General features: G+C 34.4%; 1 protein-coding gene across 1 annotated transcript; it reads right to left on the reverse strand.

The window, feature by feature from the left end:
• Positions 1–10,003: 10,003 nt before the first annotated feature.
• Positions 10,004–15,592, reverse strand: LOC134853296 (uncharacterized). Its single transcript, XM_063869269.1, has 4 exons — positions 15,396–15,592; positions 12,287–12,414; positions 11,091–11,190; positions 10,004–10,211 (listed from the first exon to the last, which is right to left on the reverse strand). Exons 1-4 carry the CDS (start codon positions 15,448–15,450, stop codon positions 10,105–10,107), a joined length of 390 nt encoding a protein of 129 aa, XP_063725339.1. The 5' UTR covers positions 15,451–15,592; the 3' UTR covers positions 10,004–10,104.
• Positions 15,593–16,090: the final 498 nt, after the last annotated feature.

Consider the following 16,090-nt stretch of genomic DNA (forward strand, 5'->3'; position numbering starts at 1 on the left):
CATCGGGTTCCAGACCCAAATTGTCTAGTCGCGCCAAGAATTTGCGTCGGAAAAGTCAAAACAGAAAATCTCGAACGTTGCCCCGCAGATGGCAAAATCGCGCCATGGATCTCTCAAATCTGAACATACAAAATTTTGATTGCAAAAAACTGGACATCAAACTGCAAAAGCCTGAAAAAACGCGAAAGTCTGGAAAAAAGTAAAAAAAAAGTCAGGGTAATGTATGTCCAGATTTTCACAACTCCATTGCCAGACTTTCGCAACCATACTTCGTAATTTCGCATATCGATTTCCAGATTTTTGCAAACAAAATTCGGCATGTCCAGATTTTTTTGATCCACATACACCTGATATACAGACTTTCCAAACTCAAACCCTCTACGCGACTATGCAAGTTGAATCTGAGTCCGGATGCGGCGCGACCTTCGAAGTCTGGACATGAGTCGGGACCTCGACCGGGTTTTTAAAATAGTTGTGATCAATTTCCACTACTTTTATCCTTTTTTTATGAATTTTTTTTTAAAGATCAAATTTGAAAATTCGCCAAAATATATCACGAAGCAAACTCATTTTTGATATTTTTCTTACTTTTTTTCAGGAAAAGCATTCAAATATTTTCAGATTGTGGGTTTTTTATATGCTTTTAGAACTAAAAATTAAAACATCAACGTTGGCGCTTCATGGCATATTGAAAAGGTCTTTTTATGTGGGGTTCATATATTCACAAAACTCTTTAATCAGTAGCAAGTAACAAAATCTGCCAAGTTAGTGGCCATAATGCAAGGTCCGTGGCTATCTCAATTAGTGAAAAGCAAATTTTGGTCTGTTACCTGAGAAACTTTTGTCTAAGAAAAGCTGAAAAGTCCTTTCTGGTTAAGAGAAACTTTTTGAATTAGTCATTTTTATTAAATTGCTCAAAAATTTCCTCTCTGCATTTTTAATATAAGAACATTCAATTTTCACTGTTTTTTATATGAAAAAAAAACCTATCATCTGATATTTTTAAAATTCAAAAATTTAAGAATCTGATGAAAAAAACTTCGTTTCGATCAAGCAGGGAACAAATTTTTTCAATCCGGTACTAAAAAAGCTTCTAAACTGGATATATAATACATGTAATAGTAGTAATCAATTTTTAACGTTTATTTAACAAGTGGGTGGATCATCAACAGATCAAAAGAAACTCTGATGGGTTTCGCTGGAAAAGCTCCTCAGTAATCTGTCGAATATAACTTAATTGGGGTAACAGCATATTTAAAAAATATATATATGCCCAGAACATATAAACACCCCAATTGAACGAAACTGGATTCACAGACGTACGGGACTTAGAGAAATTGCACTCGACGGAGCAGCCCAAAAATGATTTTCAGTCTTACCAATCAAAACTAAATCAGACTGGACACGACTTACACAAGAATTTTATAAAATGTTTGACTCCGAATGAAATAAATAACATCAAGGTGTTGTATATGATGAAGCTCGTAGATCATCAATTGAAACATTCAAGCAACTAGTTATAAGAATAGAGCTACTAGTAATAAAAGCAAGTCCTTTAAATACACATGACTGTGAAAAAAAAACAAAAATGATTCAAATTTTGAAGGTGAGCTTAACACCACAATTACAGAAACTCGAATCGGGCAAAAGCATCACACATTTCACCAGTTCGCGAACAAGATATTGCTTATTGGAAATATATAGATAAACTAGAAACAGCAGAAACAACAACGAAATTAGAAGAAACGGAGAACCAAAATAATGGAATATGTTTCAGGATGCCGACAATTACATCGCATATCAAGAATGTACACAATTCTGCAACTGACTTAGCAGAAAAAGATACACAAATGCTTAACATATCCAACAAAAATTCAATTTTTTATTGGATAGGCATCATTCAAGAAATGCAGTTACTGCTGTAAGTGATACAGACACAGTATCGCCAATTTTCGACAGTAACAACAAAGCAAATCAAATCGACCACCAAAACAAAAAAACCAGATGAACTTTTTTATCAATACTTGAAAAAGATGAGATTTTATCTAATCGAAATAGTTAAAGTAAGAATATTTTGAAATCCACTACCACCAATTTCTAACTAATATCGATCACAATCACCAGCAATTGTCGAGGATGATCCTCCAACAAAAGACATTCAAACTATAATCAGCAAAGTAGATATAACCGTTCTAATAATCGCAATAGTCAAGAAGAAAAAAGTTCAAGGTCAAACTCAAACAGAATTAAATCGCATTCTTATTAATAGCTCAGATGACGAAAGCAATAAAGAAAATACACTATTCTTCAAATTGTCAGGAAACGAAAATGTGTATAATACATCTCTCTCATCTACTAAATATCAGAATAATCAACCAGATAGAAACGCCCACCAAATCGGAGAAACACCCATAGCCGACACAACATATATTACGCACCAGATACTATCTTACGAAATCACTGCTAACTTATACCAAAATGTACATACAAAAGAGGATAAGCAAACCATACATAGTTTTCTAAAAGACTAAACAAGAAAAAGTATTCGGGTCCTACCACTTCTTTTTGAACATATCTGAAGAAAAAACAAGTACATTTCGTTTAATCGAGTTCAAATAAAACCTAAATTTCATTAAGGTTCGAATTGATTGAATTCTTTTTGAATCTCTCAATGGATTCAGTACCACATTTTTTCACGTGATGTTTCTGAGGAACACAGAAACACATAATGATCAATCACTTCTTTCAAAAAAATCTTCTTTTTCGTCACCACAGTTCATTTATTGACTACAATATGTTTGAACTAGATTTATAGCTATGATTTTCAAACCTCTTGGCCAAAATCTGCACAATCCTTATAGCTAATAACTACAGAAATTCGCAAAAATTAAACTTCTCGTCATAAGCCTCTGTAAAAATCAACAAGTTAATGTAAACTGAACATCCAACATTTCGCAAAGGCAAACGGTTAAATTAGGCCTAGGTGAAAAAATTCCAAAATCATTTGGCCTTAAGCTAAAATATCTCCTAAAAAACCTTGCATAACTAATAAATAAAAACAGAAATTTAATATTGATACCTCTAGACTTTTTTTCACAAATACCTATCAATTTCCAACCCTCTCGTCGAAATAAGAAAAAACACTTCCAACAATGCCTAGGAGTGATAGATTTTCTAGAAGCTTTCAGATAAGTATAATATCTTTCTGAAAAACCAACCAAAGCAATAATTTTTTGTTCTTAAACTTTTCTCCAGCTACTTTTTAGAATTTTTCCATTTTTTTTTGAGACTTTTTCATAAAATCTTCAGATTTCTTAGAAATGATTTTATACTCTTATTTTCAGTTTTCCACTCTCTTTTTAAACTATGCCTATCCCATTCTTGAATCCTAAACCAATTTAATGGGACAGAATTAAAAAAAAAACATTTCATTTCCTGTGTAATTTCATGATACTTTAGTACAAAATAAATGTTGATTCTCAGTACAATCCTATTACCTGATAACATCCCTAATTCTAAAGTTTTGTCAATGTCTACTACAAGCACTAGTTAGATTTCATATAGCAATCATCATGATTGAAACTTTTTCCGAAGATAACTACCCAGAAAAATTTTCCTCCCAAAATTCAATATCAAAAACTAAAATTGCTGATCATACTTCTCACCCAAAATGCTCGCCCTCAACCCTAACTCAAGTCCCAATCCAACCCCTCATGCAACTCAGTACCCGAACAGACTCCGGTAAATTCCTAGTTATCAAATCGAATTTCTGATGTAGAAAACCCCTAAATTCGAGAAGAACAACAAGTATACTATTAGAACCTCAAACGTTGGCACATCAACAACCACTCATAAGCAAACCGGAATTCGAACCAATTTAAAATATCTACGCTTCAGTTTCGCATTCAGGACGAGAAAGAAAGAAAGTCAAAAACAAACACGAGAAGTTACAATAATCAGACAAATAATTCATCCGTAACATAAAGTTCACTAAACCAAGAAATCTTTTCAAAATGAAGTCACTATCTGATCCATTATATTCTTCAATACCACAGTCAGAAACTACATCAGAAAATTCAACACGACTAAAAATAAGTTCACCACCATATGCACGCAAACATCATCAGATATAGATTCTAACCCAATTTCACCACAAAAGAGTTATACCATTTTATCCTCCCACACGTTCAAAACGGCTCCCACTTTGGTTGACCAAAAATTACGGACAAAATTACGAAATTTAAGAACCAAAATATTTTTCATCAAGTACATCAGCATCTTCTCTATCAATATTATATTCCCGTCCCTCAAAATTCGCCTTCAGTTTCAAGTCAACCAATATTTAGTGCCTCCTCCTTTTGTTTTACCGAAATGATAAATAATTACTATAGATACGATAATAAAACAATCGGTTTTACTTCTTTCCTAAATTCTTATTCAGGACTATCATACACATGTTTTTCCCACTAAAATTTATAATAAACATCCTTTACCTTTCGATACGACCCCTCCCTACATCGCATGACAATTGATCACCACGAACAGGACCAAAAGATTTTTGATATCACGAAATGATTGAAAAGGCAACCAGCCAGAAACGCTTCATAAATATGCTATAAATCAAATTAATCAATGCGAATCTGAACCACAAGTAGTAGAAATAGCGAACGGACTTGTAATTTTTTACTCACAAGTTCTACAAGGCTTGTAGGCTGGAAACTTAGGGAAACAGTTTCCGAAAAGAAAGCACACTGGTCACAAGTATCAAACGGAAACAAAAACCGAGTCGATCACGACGTTTAAACCTTTTTTTCTGGCGACTAAAAACCAAAACTGAAACATTTAAAATCAGTTAAAGATAAGGACACCAGAAGAACTCTTGTTTTTTTTCTTGTAAAATTTATCTGATACAGACCATCAACAAAAGCTAGAACACACTCAAGGCCAAGAAAAACATGAAGATCAATTTCCCTACCATGGCGCACATGAAAGAATATTTTATATTTTTCGCGATAAAAACTGGATAACTCACAATGATATCATTAATTCCTCAATCTGTAAAGCTAGTAAAAACACAGGATATCACGAAGAACATTTTTTGATTGGAAAATACAATTAGAACAACTTCAAATCACAACATATTTGAAAAATAACACAATTATAGATCAAGAAATCAGACCACCATGTACAAATAATCCTTGATTTTGCAATCCAACAGCTTGTGCACAAGCAACCAGTGTATGGTTCCCTGAAGATATCCGTACAACTTTTCAAGTAGCAAAAAATTAAGCACAAATTATAAAGTTTTATCAAAAATATTTTGCGGAATCGTTACCCAGTGATCAGGTGCATCCATTAAAAACAAAAACTGTAGTTAGTCTTTATATAACCGTTCCTGGCATCAAAATTAAATTAAAATGTTTTCAAAACAAAATCAGAAACAGAATACGCTAGCAAATATTTACAGCTAAAATTTAAAAAGTATTAATCAGAATTTTCGATATCATGTTAAAAAGTCTCTTTTATGGACACAGGAAAACGGATTGGTCCCGTAACTATAACAAGGAACAGCATTCCACACCCTTCTTACTGTTAGGAGGAAAAATCTACCTGAAAAACGCGATAGCACTAGTCTACAAAAACTATCACTCATGAACCACACATAAATTGGCGGAATTCATTTTGGGCATCAGCAGCTTATGTAGGATATCTCCTTCCAAGTAACCGTTCGATTTTTTTATGTAAGAAGGTAACATCATTTAGTATTACAATTGTACTAAAAACGTATCACACCTATTTATTGTTGTAGATAAAGTTTGCTACTAGCTCATATCTGTTTTCGATAAAAACAAAATTCATTTTGTAGAAACCTTATCAAGTAGAACATTTCCTTTGGGGCACCGACGTTCCGCTGTTGATGAGAAAAAAGCCAGAATGTAGTCCAACTTAATCCCGAAGATGTGTGCCAGTCGGTCATATTTGGAAGTTTGACCTTGAGAAAAACAAGTACGCTTAATTTTGGAGTGAATTTTGATTTTTCAAAAATTCGAATGGAGCCTGTCATGCACGATTTTCTCGCGATAACTGAAAACCGAAAAAGAGAAATCAGAACAATCGAGTAAAAAATGCGAGAAAGTTGCTAGATAAAACAGTGGGAAATTGCTATTCGCAATTTCTGTCACAATAGAACAAGAGTAGAGCTGTCCCATCTGAAACAGAGACAAGCGTATTCCCGAGAACTGGACTATCATTACTCGATTGGATTGTTATTCGAACTGGACTAGAGTGAACCTTCGGTGGAAAGGTGGACAGCTTGAGTGTCCCAATGGTTCACGAGATACTATATTATATATTAGTTACATTATTTAATTCTCGAGTTGCTGACCGACTTAATTACTCCCAGTTCTTGAGCGTGCTACGATGTGAGTACTTAATTTAAATTTCTAGAGTGTGTTTTATGATTGTTATGTTGAGGTAAGGCGAGTTTTAGGTTGATCCATCTGAAATGGATCAAAGTTTCACTGTCTAATAAAAAGTAACTCAACGGATTGTTCCGACCCGGTTTTTAACGGCGTTCATGTATTTTGGGTATCTAGAGACCTAAGTATGGGGACGTTCTTATTTCTAGAGTGGGGGACATTTTGGTAGTAGCCTTTAAGCTGTAACGGGTCGTAGTCTCATGTCACAAGCGAACCGAATTGGCTCCGACTGATTTGAGGTAGAAAAATACAAGAGATAGTGTCCCTGACTCTTGAGCCAATGGTTATAGGGCCTATTTTTCTTAAGCCTCATGTGTGACTACAGTAGACGAATGTTACAATGATTGATATTATCTGTTAACACAATACCCCGTTTCCATGTTTGATCACTGAAAAAATTTGCACTGAAAAACACAAAAACTAATGAATCATAATTTAGCCGTTTCGACAAGTTTCAATTAATTTTTAAATTTTTAACCCTCAAGAAAAAATAAGTCACTTGCACAAATGAAATAACGTTAAGGACAAAATTTAACCACACCTACACTCATTACCGCTTTATCCAAAGACTCATCATGCAACACTCACTATCACAAAATCCACACAATTTCGAAATACACTTCCTCTCATTTTGTAAATTTGTTTCATCTATCTGATGTACTACTTTGCATGGCACTCTCCGCAACTGGCACTCTTTGCTCCATCTACAACTTTCAGCCAACGACAAATTCCGACCAACGATCATGCCACATGAAATAATCAAACCTACAGAAAATTGGATTTTATTGTTAAATTCTTAGAATTTATTCATTGCAAGATCATTAATCATAAGTTTTATAGTTTTGTACGGAACTCTACTCATGAACTTTTTACTTCCACACAGCAAAAAAATATCATAAGACCACTTGAGCTTCTTTGGCCTTTACTAAGAACAAAACACGTAAATTTACTACAAGCTAAATGCTTACAGAGTTAACCTCACTCGCTGAAAGTTTTCCAAATGGTTTTATACAGACACAACACAGTAAGTACTAGTTACTAATTTAGAAATAAATTAATTTCCGAAATTACCTTTTATCAATCATTTGATTGGCGCTAATCCATTGCAGTATATTCTTAGTGTTCAATAAAGTGATTAATGTAGCAATAATTGAATAGTTTTATTGCAGTAAAATAATAATACAAAGCATTAAATCATACAATTGAGATTAAAAATTCAAGTAAGACAAATTTGTTTTTGTGAAGATTTTGTTTTTATCCAATTTGTACCTCTATTCGCGCACGCTTGGAATGAATTCAATTTTCACTAATAAGGATAACATATCTAAACAGCTTTTTCAGCTTTGAATCTTTTCTTCATTCCGGTTGGAATGGCCCGTAAATAACCAACGCAGCTTATCTAACACAACCGCACTACCAACATGTCCGGGACAGTTCCCCTAGTTTGAAACAAGAGCACCTTAAATTAAAAACAAATCACAGTTGAACATTTTCAATTAAGTAGATACAACCATAAAACAAAACCGACAAAACACAAAGTAGAAAGAAAAGAAAAAAGCTCTTTAACAGAACGCTCTACTCGATAAACCACTCTAGGATATCCCTCAGCAACTGGCCTAACTCACAAGTAAGGACGTCCTGAGTATTATCTCTAGCCGGCCTCACCAATTGTGCTAAATCACGCTTAGACACATTTCACACTATTTATGGTAAGAAAGCGTCCTGTGAGAGTAACTCCTAAAAATAACCAAACTGAAATATAAACGCATCTGCGAAAACAATTAACCAAATCAGAACTAAAACGGAAACTTTTAAAGTTCAGAAACAGGTGTGTAAAAAAATTCACAGAATTTATTTTACAATCAACAAAAAGGGGATGATCACTCGACGACACTCCGACTTTGGAAAGGCAAACCTATTGCCCCAGTCTCAGTGTTCTCTGGATAAAAGAAATGGAGTTGACAACGAAGGAAAAAAATCCATGGAAACAGAACAATGATGTCAAAACTCAAAAGCGCGATGTCAAACTCAAAATACGTGTCCTCTTTACTTGGTACTTCCCTCAGAAGGGTCAAGTTTTCATCTCGCAGGGAGTCTTGTTATGAAAAATGAAATTGACTCCCAACAATCAGTTTCCTGTACGTCACTATGATCTCTCTGGATTCACAAAAATCCCTCATCATCAATTGTAACCCGCAGACACACTTACAAACAACCCTACAAGCAGCTCCTTTGAGAACTCAAGAAACTCAGAAATCACTCCCATATAAAAAGCTAAGATTCTTAAAACTTCTCTAAGTTTTTAATGGGTGGAACCAGTTTGAAGCTAGTTATTTTTTGTTATTTTTTAAACACCTTCCAATGCAAATTTTTATTACCAAGCAATTATCACCCATAACTGAAACTTACTTTATATTTGTAAAACTTAAGCCCCAGCGGTTCAGAGAACTTAACATAAAAGATTGGAATCAGTTACCTGTCTTGTCTCCTCTAACTTGCAATAAACCAGTATACTGTTAGATCTATTGAGACTAGAAACTATAAGAGTAAGAATAGGATCTGTATTAGACTAAGGAGTTGCGAAGCTATGTGGGAGAAAGAAGCTAGCGTGACAAACAGGTGATGCACCCTTTCCAAAATTGAGGTGAAGACGTCATCTCTTTGTTAAAATCAAGGGTTGAGTTTTCATTGAACGAGTGGTTAGATACAAAATCGGAAGTTTTTTCTTCGACTGGATTCAAAATGAATGGACGTTTTGGGCGAGATGGTAGGGGATGAATGTGGAAAAATTAGAAAATAGGTAACACGAATAGTACAACGTGAAAGGCTAGGAGAGTGCGGTAGTTTTTATGCACTATGCAATTGCCAGCAAAAACGTATGAGGGTGGAACAATTGATGACAAGGAGTACTAATTGTTGTCTAAGCTGCAGGTTTTTTGAGTTGGTGCTGAAGGCGTGCCATGTTTTACTGTTCTTTGAACTTTAACATCATCTTCATTTTCAATTGCAAATTCTTTTAAGAAGATCAAAAAACAGTAAAGCACGCCTTCAGCAACAACTCAAAAAAACCTACAGCTTAGACAAAAATTAGCGCTCCTTGTCATCAATCGTTCCACCCTTAGACGTTTCTGCTGGCAAATGCATAGTGACTTTTAAAATCTAAAAGTCGAAAGCCATAATCATACTGGCAAACCAACATCATATAGGCAACTCAATTTTCAAGGTCACAATATCCTTAGATCAGAGGTTTATTGTTGTGTTTTGATTTAATTATCATTATTAAAAGAATCAGAGTCTGTTAATGTAAACATGGGGATCTTGCGCATTTGGATATGGGAGAGATAATCAAAACTAGGAGTTCGCGTGAATTACGTTTCGGCAATGACTGTTCGTTTAAATTTGCAGAAAAAATTATAACTCTCGATAAAAACTTGCTAAAAACTGCTACCTCACTCTCTCAATAATCCAAAATCGTCCGCTTCTGAACACAAACAAAAATAATGTTTGAAGAAAAACTACTTTAATTGGCTATCTGGTCAACAACAACAAACAATTTTTGTTATTAATCTAATTATTTCATTTCAAAATGCACACTTATTAATCATTGTGATTAGTTTTGTTGGTGTTATAAGATCAGGAAGCTCAGTAGAAGGGGTATGACGAGGGATCCCGCTTTCCACAAGGACGCAGCCATGTTGCAGAGGGATTCAGCACAACACTCGATCAACACACCTGACAAGAAAAAACGGAAACTGAGATATCTTTCAGCCATTAAAACTCGATTGATTGTTTTAAATTTTTTTTCATCGATAATAAAGATAAAGAGTAAAGATATAAATATATAAGGCTTTAATAGCCTTAAGTTTCGCGCAATTTCCCTAACAGAAAACAGCTTACTTCCACAAAATAACTTCCCCCTCCCCCCGTGTTTGAAAGGTGAGGAGAATGGTAAAAAGACAAGAAATGAAAACAAGTAACAAGTTAGTGGCTAAATTTGGCGTGCGCATTTTTAAAATGCTTAAAAAATATCCTAAAGATTTCACAACGGATTTTTTCAGCTTCCGAAACTTTCACTATTATTTTTTTCAGGTTTCCGAAAAATTTTATCTGAAATTTGGACCTGAGTAAACTCCGTGAAAAGCTGTGAACTCTAAATTTAGTTTTAGTTCTCGAGCTAAGTATTTTTTATAATTTTGACCAAAGACAGCTAAACGCCAGTTGGTAGCGTACCGACAAGTTAGCGGTTTTGGGCGACGACCTCCCCTCAATTCGTGTAGCCGATATTTTCCAAAGGGTTCCGTACTACTTTACGACATCCATATTTAAATCCGACTTTATGTTTCGAATATATGTTTGACTCTTTGTTTCGACTTTGAGTTTGACTTCAGAGCCTTCTTGACTATGGATTTTCGGTCGAACTCTGAGATTTCTCGATCATATAATCGTTCAAAACATAAATCACAAACGCCGACCCGAATAGCCAACTTTTTTGGTCGCCAGTGCAGATTTATTATGAATCAAAAATAAATAAACAATAAAAAGCCATTTTTTTCAGGAATCTAATTTTTTTTCTATGAGTTCGAAGAGACCATAGTGACTGATATATCTCACCTGTTCCGGTTCTTGAGGTGCGGGTGTCTGTTTGTGAACAAGTGGGCAAACATCTCCTGTTTATGGACACTATCTGGCCAGTCTGGTAAGCAGTCACAGTCTGTAAACAAAGATGTTTGAAAACAGATAACTTTGTCTAATTGGGTTCTCCGAGGCTGGATTAAATAGGGTTTTAAATTGTGAAATAAAACGCAAAAGCTATTTTAAATTCTGATTAAATTGTTATTAAATTCTTTTTATTATTTTTCAAATTGTTATCAAAGGCATTTTTTTTTCTGATTAAACGCCTTTTATAACAACTTATGAAGATTTTTACTTTATCAAAAATACAATTATTAAAAGACAAATCAAGTTTAATAAGAGGAGATTCAGTTTTTTATCACAATTTATTTTTATACGTACGTTGGCATCGCACTTATTTTAGCATTTACAAACATGTTTGGGCTACTTAATGCTCTGGCTAGTTTCGACTGCCTCCACCTTTCAAATTTTCTTTTTTTTCTTTTTTATGTGATCTTAAAGCTAAATGCGCAATGTTACGATGTAAGGTAAAAACAATTTGTTCACAAAAATTTGCTCACCGAGCCAAGTTTCCTTGCGTTATGGCCATGTTAAAAAAAATTTGAAAAATGAAAACTCATATGGCAGGGGGCAGGGGAGGATCTAGGATTTTCTCGAGGGGGGCGGATTTACAAAAAATTTACGAAAATTTTGACGACTTTTTTTTTAAGTCGACCAAATTGATTTTCCGAGCTCTCCTCAAACATTAAAAAGGGTCTGCTTTGGTAATATTTTCTGCGCCGCCGGCAAAATTTTAAACAAACAGGTCAAACAAGCCGTTTTTGGGCAATTTTTGGAAAATTTTATCAAAATAGTCGCGTTTTTTGGCGCGCGCTTCCCCTCAAAGTTAATATATATTGTTGCCTTTAAAAGGCGCCTTTAGAAAAATTTTAGGGTCGGTCGGCCAAAAATTGAATTCTTAAAAGTAACAAAGAAGGACCCTCTGGGTCGGCAGGGGATCGAATCACTGGGGAAGGACGTTCGCCCCCCCCCCCCCTAAATCCCTCCCTCGCAGGGGGGACTCGAAAAGAGCAAAGACTTTATTCAACCACTCTTTACCATCTTAAATTGATGTTTTTGAAAGTAGGGGAAGGGTCGAAATTGGTTTACTTATGAGGGAAGTCACTGATGCGTACCTGACATGACCCTGCACATAGTGTCTTGTTGAACATTTCAGGGGTGTCCAGACAGTAGGAGAGAGTGGCATCCGACTCGCTTCCGACACAGGCGAAACAGCTGATGCTGAAGGACAGCTGCTGACACCCTGAAATGGAACTAACATTTAAGAAGAAACAAAAGGTTCAAATAGTCAGAACTAATAAAAACAAGACTGCTCGTATCATATAGCTATGCCCTGAATGTTTTGAATGTCTGTAAAGATCTATAGAGCAGTGTTCATTTCAAAAAAAAATTAAGAATTTTAAAAAATGAAGCCTGCTTCAACAAATTTGGAACAATTTCCAAGCCGTATTAAATCTTCGCTAACTCTTCAATAGCTCGGAATATTTCGCGCGTTAATGGTCCAAATTGGCTTAATAAGCACTATTTAAACCTCATGTACTACAAAAAACAATCACAAGTAAAAAAAAAAGAAAGTTTGAGCTCAAGACAATAATATTTTTCGGATGAAAAAAAAACAATCCGAGCACTATTATTCCACTTTTTTGAAAGTCGGAACAAAAAAAAGAGCAATCTGCCGTCACAAGTTTGCGTGCAGATAATTAATTAAAAAACAATTTGCTGTTAACATCCTTTTCGGTCTACAAATCTGAGAACATAATAAAGTGACATAAAGTTATGCTCATTTTGACGTCAGATTTCATCATTCCTAATTTCTACACGTATAAACGGTTCCCAAAAACTCTAAATAATATAAATGCTGTAAATTTTGACAATTTAAATTGCTGAAAATTACCGGTACAGTGCTGATTTAAATTAACCGGACAAAACGCGTTAAGCTTGAAATTTAAAACCCGCTTTTCTCAAATTGGGTTGAGTTTAGGTGAAAACTTATAAGACAACACTTGCTTAAAATTTTAGCAGAATTAATATGGTGTTATTTGTGTTGCAAAATTCGGGCCAAAAATTTTACCCCAAAATGAGTCATTTTGGCTTTTCTCAGTTAACCAAAAACTACGCCGAAAATACCCAGTCGATCACAGGCATAAATATGTCATAGTGAGCCCCTTACGTAGCCCAACAAACTTTATGCAGGATATTTTCTCCAAAATGTTGTATAAGTTAATTTATTTTTGTTTGATAAACAAAAAATGTCGTTTTTACTATATAAAATATCAACTTTTTATTTTGAAACAATTTTGGAACATTTTGCATTTTTTTTGGAGAAAACACCCTTCATAAAGTTTGTTGGGCTACTTAAGGGGCTCACTATGATATAATTATGTCTGTGATCAACTGGGTGTTTTCAGCGTAATTTTTGATTAACTAAGAAAAGCCAAAATGACCCATTTTTGGAGTAAAAATTTGGGCCCGAATTTTTCAACACAAATTACACCATATTAATTCTTTAAAATTTACAGCAAGTTTTTGTCTTCATAAGTTTTCGCCTAAACTCAAACCAATTTGAGAAAAACGGGTTTTAATATTCAAGTTTTACGCGTTTTGTCCGGTTAATTTGAATCAGCACTGTATTGCCGAAAATTTGATATAAGAACAAGTAAAAAAACTGTAACAAACCAAAAATTGAAAAGAGCAATCGATTGATTTCGGTGGTATTTTGCATGCAATCCTTAAATCTAAAAAACCCTGAAAAAACCGCGTCAAACAAACGGTGAAAAGCAAGGTCGTCGTTTAGCATGCAACTATGCAAACCTAATTTTCAAATATTTCGACAAAAGCCCTTATGTTACCTTGAACGACTTAACGATTTAGCGAAAACAGTAAAAAAAGAAACTACAGTTAACCATGTCTTGCAACGACGACTATCAGTTGCTAGCTATTCTTGAAAAAACCATTTGGTCGACTCGAAAAAATTGACACTATTGAAGACAACCAAGTTGTTCAATTTTGAATGTTAGTCGGTCGACAAAACACTTTCGAAGCTCTAAGCTAGAATTTTCCGGTCTCCAATTTACAATCGGGCTGCTTAATGAAAAATCAGGCTTTGGTTCTTGGATAGCTTGCAACGATCTTGCAACGGTTTTAGACAGCAGTCCAACAAAAATAAAAAGGAATTTCCTATGAAAACCGCTATTTAATTTTTGACTGAATCCGTGTTTTTTTGAACAAAATGCTTGTAATTTAGGAAAAACTAAAAAATGCTGAAATTGTTGTAATTTAGGAAATACAAAAATAATGCTTTCACTTTTCAGCGGCGGTCAAGTGAAAATTTTGAAACTCAATTCTCAGCCAATACACAAACTCAGAGGGATGGAAATGTCACGGTCTTGAGTTTTTTCTTTGTTTTGGTTGCATCGGAACTTTCCGTTCTACAAAAAACGGCTACTATTATACGGAATAACCTTAACCAAAAATTTGGCTCCCCGATGTGGACATGCTAAAGCCTCTAAAAGGACGTACGTTTTTCAACAAAATGTTGCCTCGCTCCTATCTGCTGTTCGAAAACTATTCACAAGAAAAAAAGTATTCCTCTTCTCGAAAGGCCCCGTCATAGGCCGGACATCATTCCGATCGAAAATGTTTAGCAAAGGATAAAAAAATTTAGCGTTGGATTCAACGAAAAAACTCGAAGAAGCCGCCCAATAAATTATGGACATTTAATTAAATTTGCTCGAACATTGGTCAGCTTCGAAATGTGATTGCAAGGCGTGAATACAGATTTTAAGCAAAAACTTCTGCCTTGGGAGCTTTCGATTTTATGCTTGTTTCATTTTTAATATGCTCAAGTCTAGACAGCTCTCTTTTTCATTGATTCTGTCTTCTATGAGTTTTCGCAACTTCATTTTATTGTTTCGTCAATTTTTCGTCTGATTAACTAAATATTACGTGCAAAAACTTTCTGAAATAGGTACTTTGCTCTTTTTTTATTTTAAATAGGTTATATCAATGGATTGGAGTGAATCCAGTATTGGAGGTATGCTTAAAAAGATAGATTTTTCTAAAAGAAGGTTAAACTGTTATTGAAATCAAAAACTTGGCTGCTTTGAAAATTTAACAAATAAACTAAAAAATTTCACAAAAAAAAGTTAAAAAAAAATTTCTAAGATTATTTTAGAGACTTCCTTAAAGGCAAGGTTTTAAGAAAGTTTTGAAACCACGACTAACCTGTGTGCTGGATATAACAAACGAACAAAAATACAGCTATTTTAAGCACGTCCATTTTTCCAATCTGAGAATCGAGTTTATACAGAATATGATAAAAATTATAAAGACAACTTATGTTATGATAGTTTTTGTTTCTGACGTCAATTTGTTTATGTAGAATTTTCGAATATCAAATTATAGAACTACATCGAGAGTTGTCTGGCTTATAAAGAAAATCGTAAATGAAAAAACGTAACAATGCGAAGGACCACATTTTTTAATTTACGTGACGTATGTAAAAATCGGTTGTTTATAGTCTAATTTATATAATCTCATCAAAAAACAAATGCCAAATGTTAAATGAAAATTACCGGTGAAATGTAGCTGAAATAAAATGAAAAGTAACTGAAAAACATTGATAAAACTCAATAAAATTCTAAAAACAAAAAAATCAACCCTCCTTTGTACCGGTTTGACGAGTGAACTTGTCTCAACTTTCGAATAAAAGTAACAACATGTTTAAGTTCGGTGTGTGGATTTGGTTTTTAGCAGACCAACCTCTTAGCATAAAAAGTGAGCCTCTTAGCAGGTGAACAAATCAACTAAGACATATTTGGTTGACAGAAGTAAAAGAGGTCTAAGCTGGTGTCCAGCTTCCTTAAGTAACCCAGGTTGACTAAACCTCTAATCACCCGGGTTGACCTCTATAGACTAAA

This window comes from Symsagittifera roscoffensis, chromosome 8 (genome assembly GCF_963678635.1).
Source record: "Symsagittifera roscoffensis chromosome 8, txSymRosc1.1, whole genome shotgun sequence".
NCBI classification, from domain to species: Eukaryota; Metazoa; Xenacoelomorpha; order Acoela; family Convolutidae; genus Symsagittifera; species Symsagittifera roscoffensis.

Bases quoted from the DNA above. Each gene is read 5' to 3' on its own strand.
- LOC134853296 (XM_063869269.1), bottom strand. From the start codon at position 15,450: ATGGACGTGCTTAAAATAGCTGTATTTTTGTTCGTTTGTTATATCCAG. The intron at 12,415-15,395 runs GTTAGTCGTGGT...GTTCCATTTCAG, and splicing joins TTGTTATATCCAGCACACAG to GGTGTCAGCAGCTGTCCTTC. The intron at 11,191-12,286 runs GTACGCATCAGT...CTTTGTTTACAG, and splicing joins TATGTGCAGGGTCATGTCAG to ACTGTGACTGCTTACCAGAC.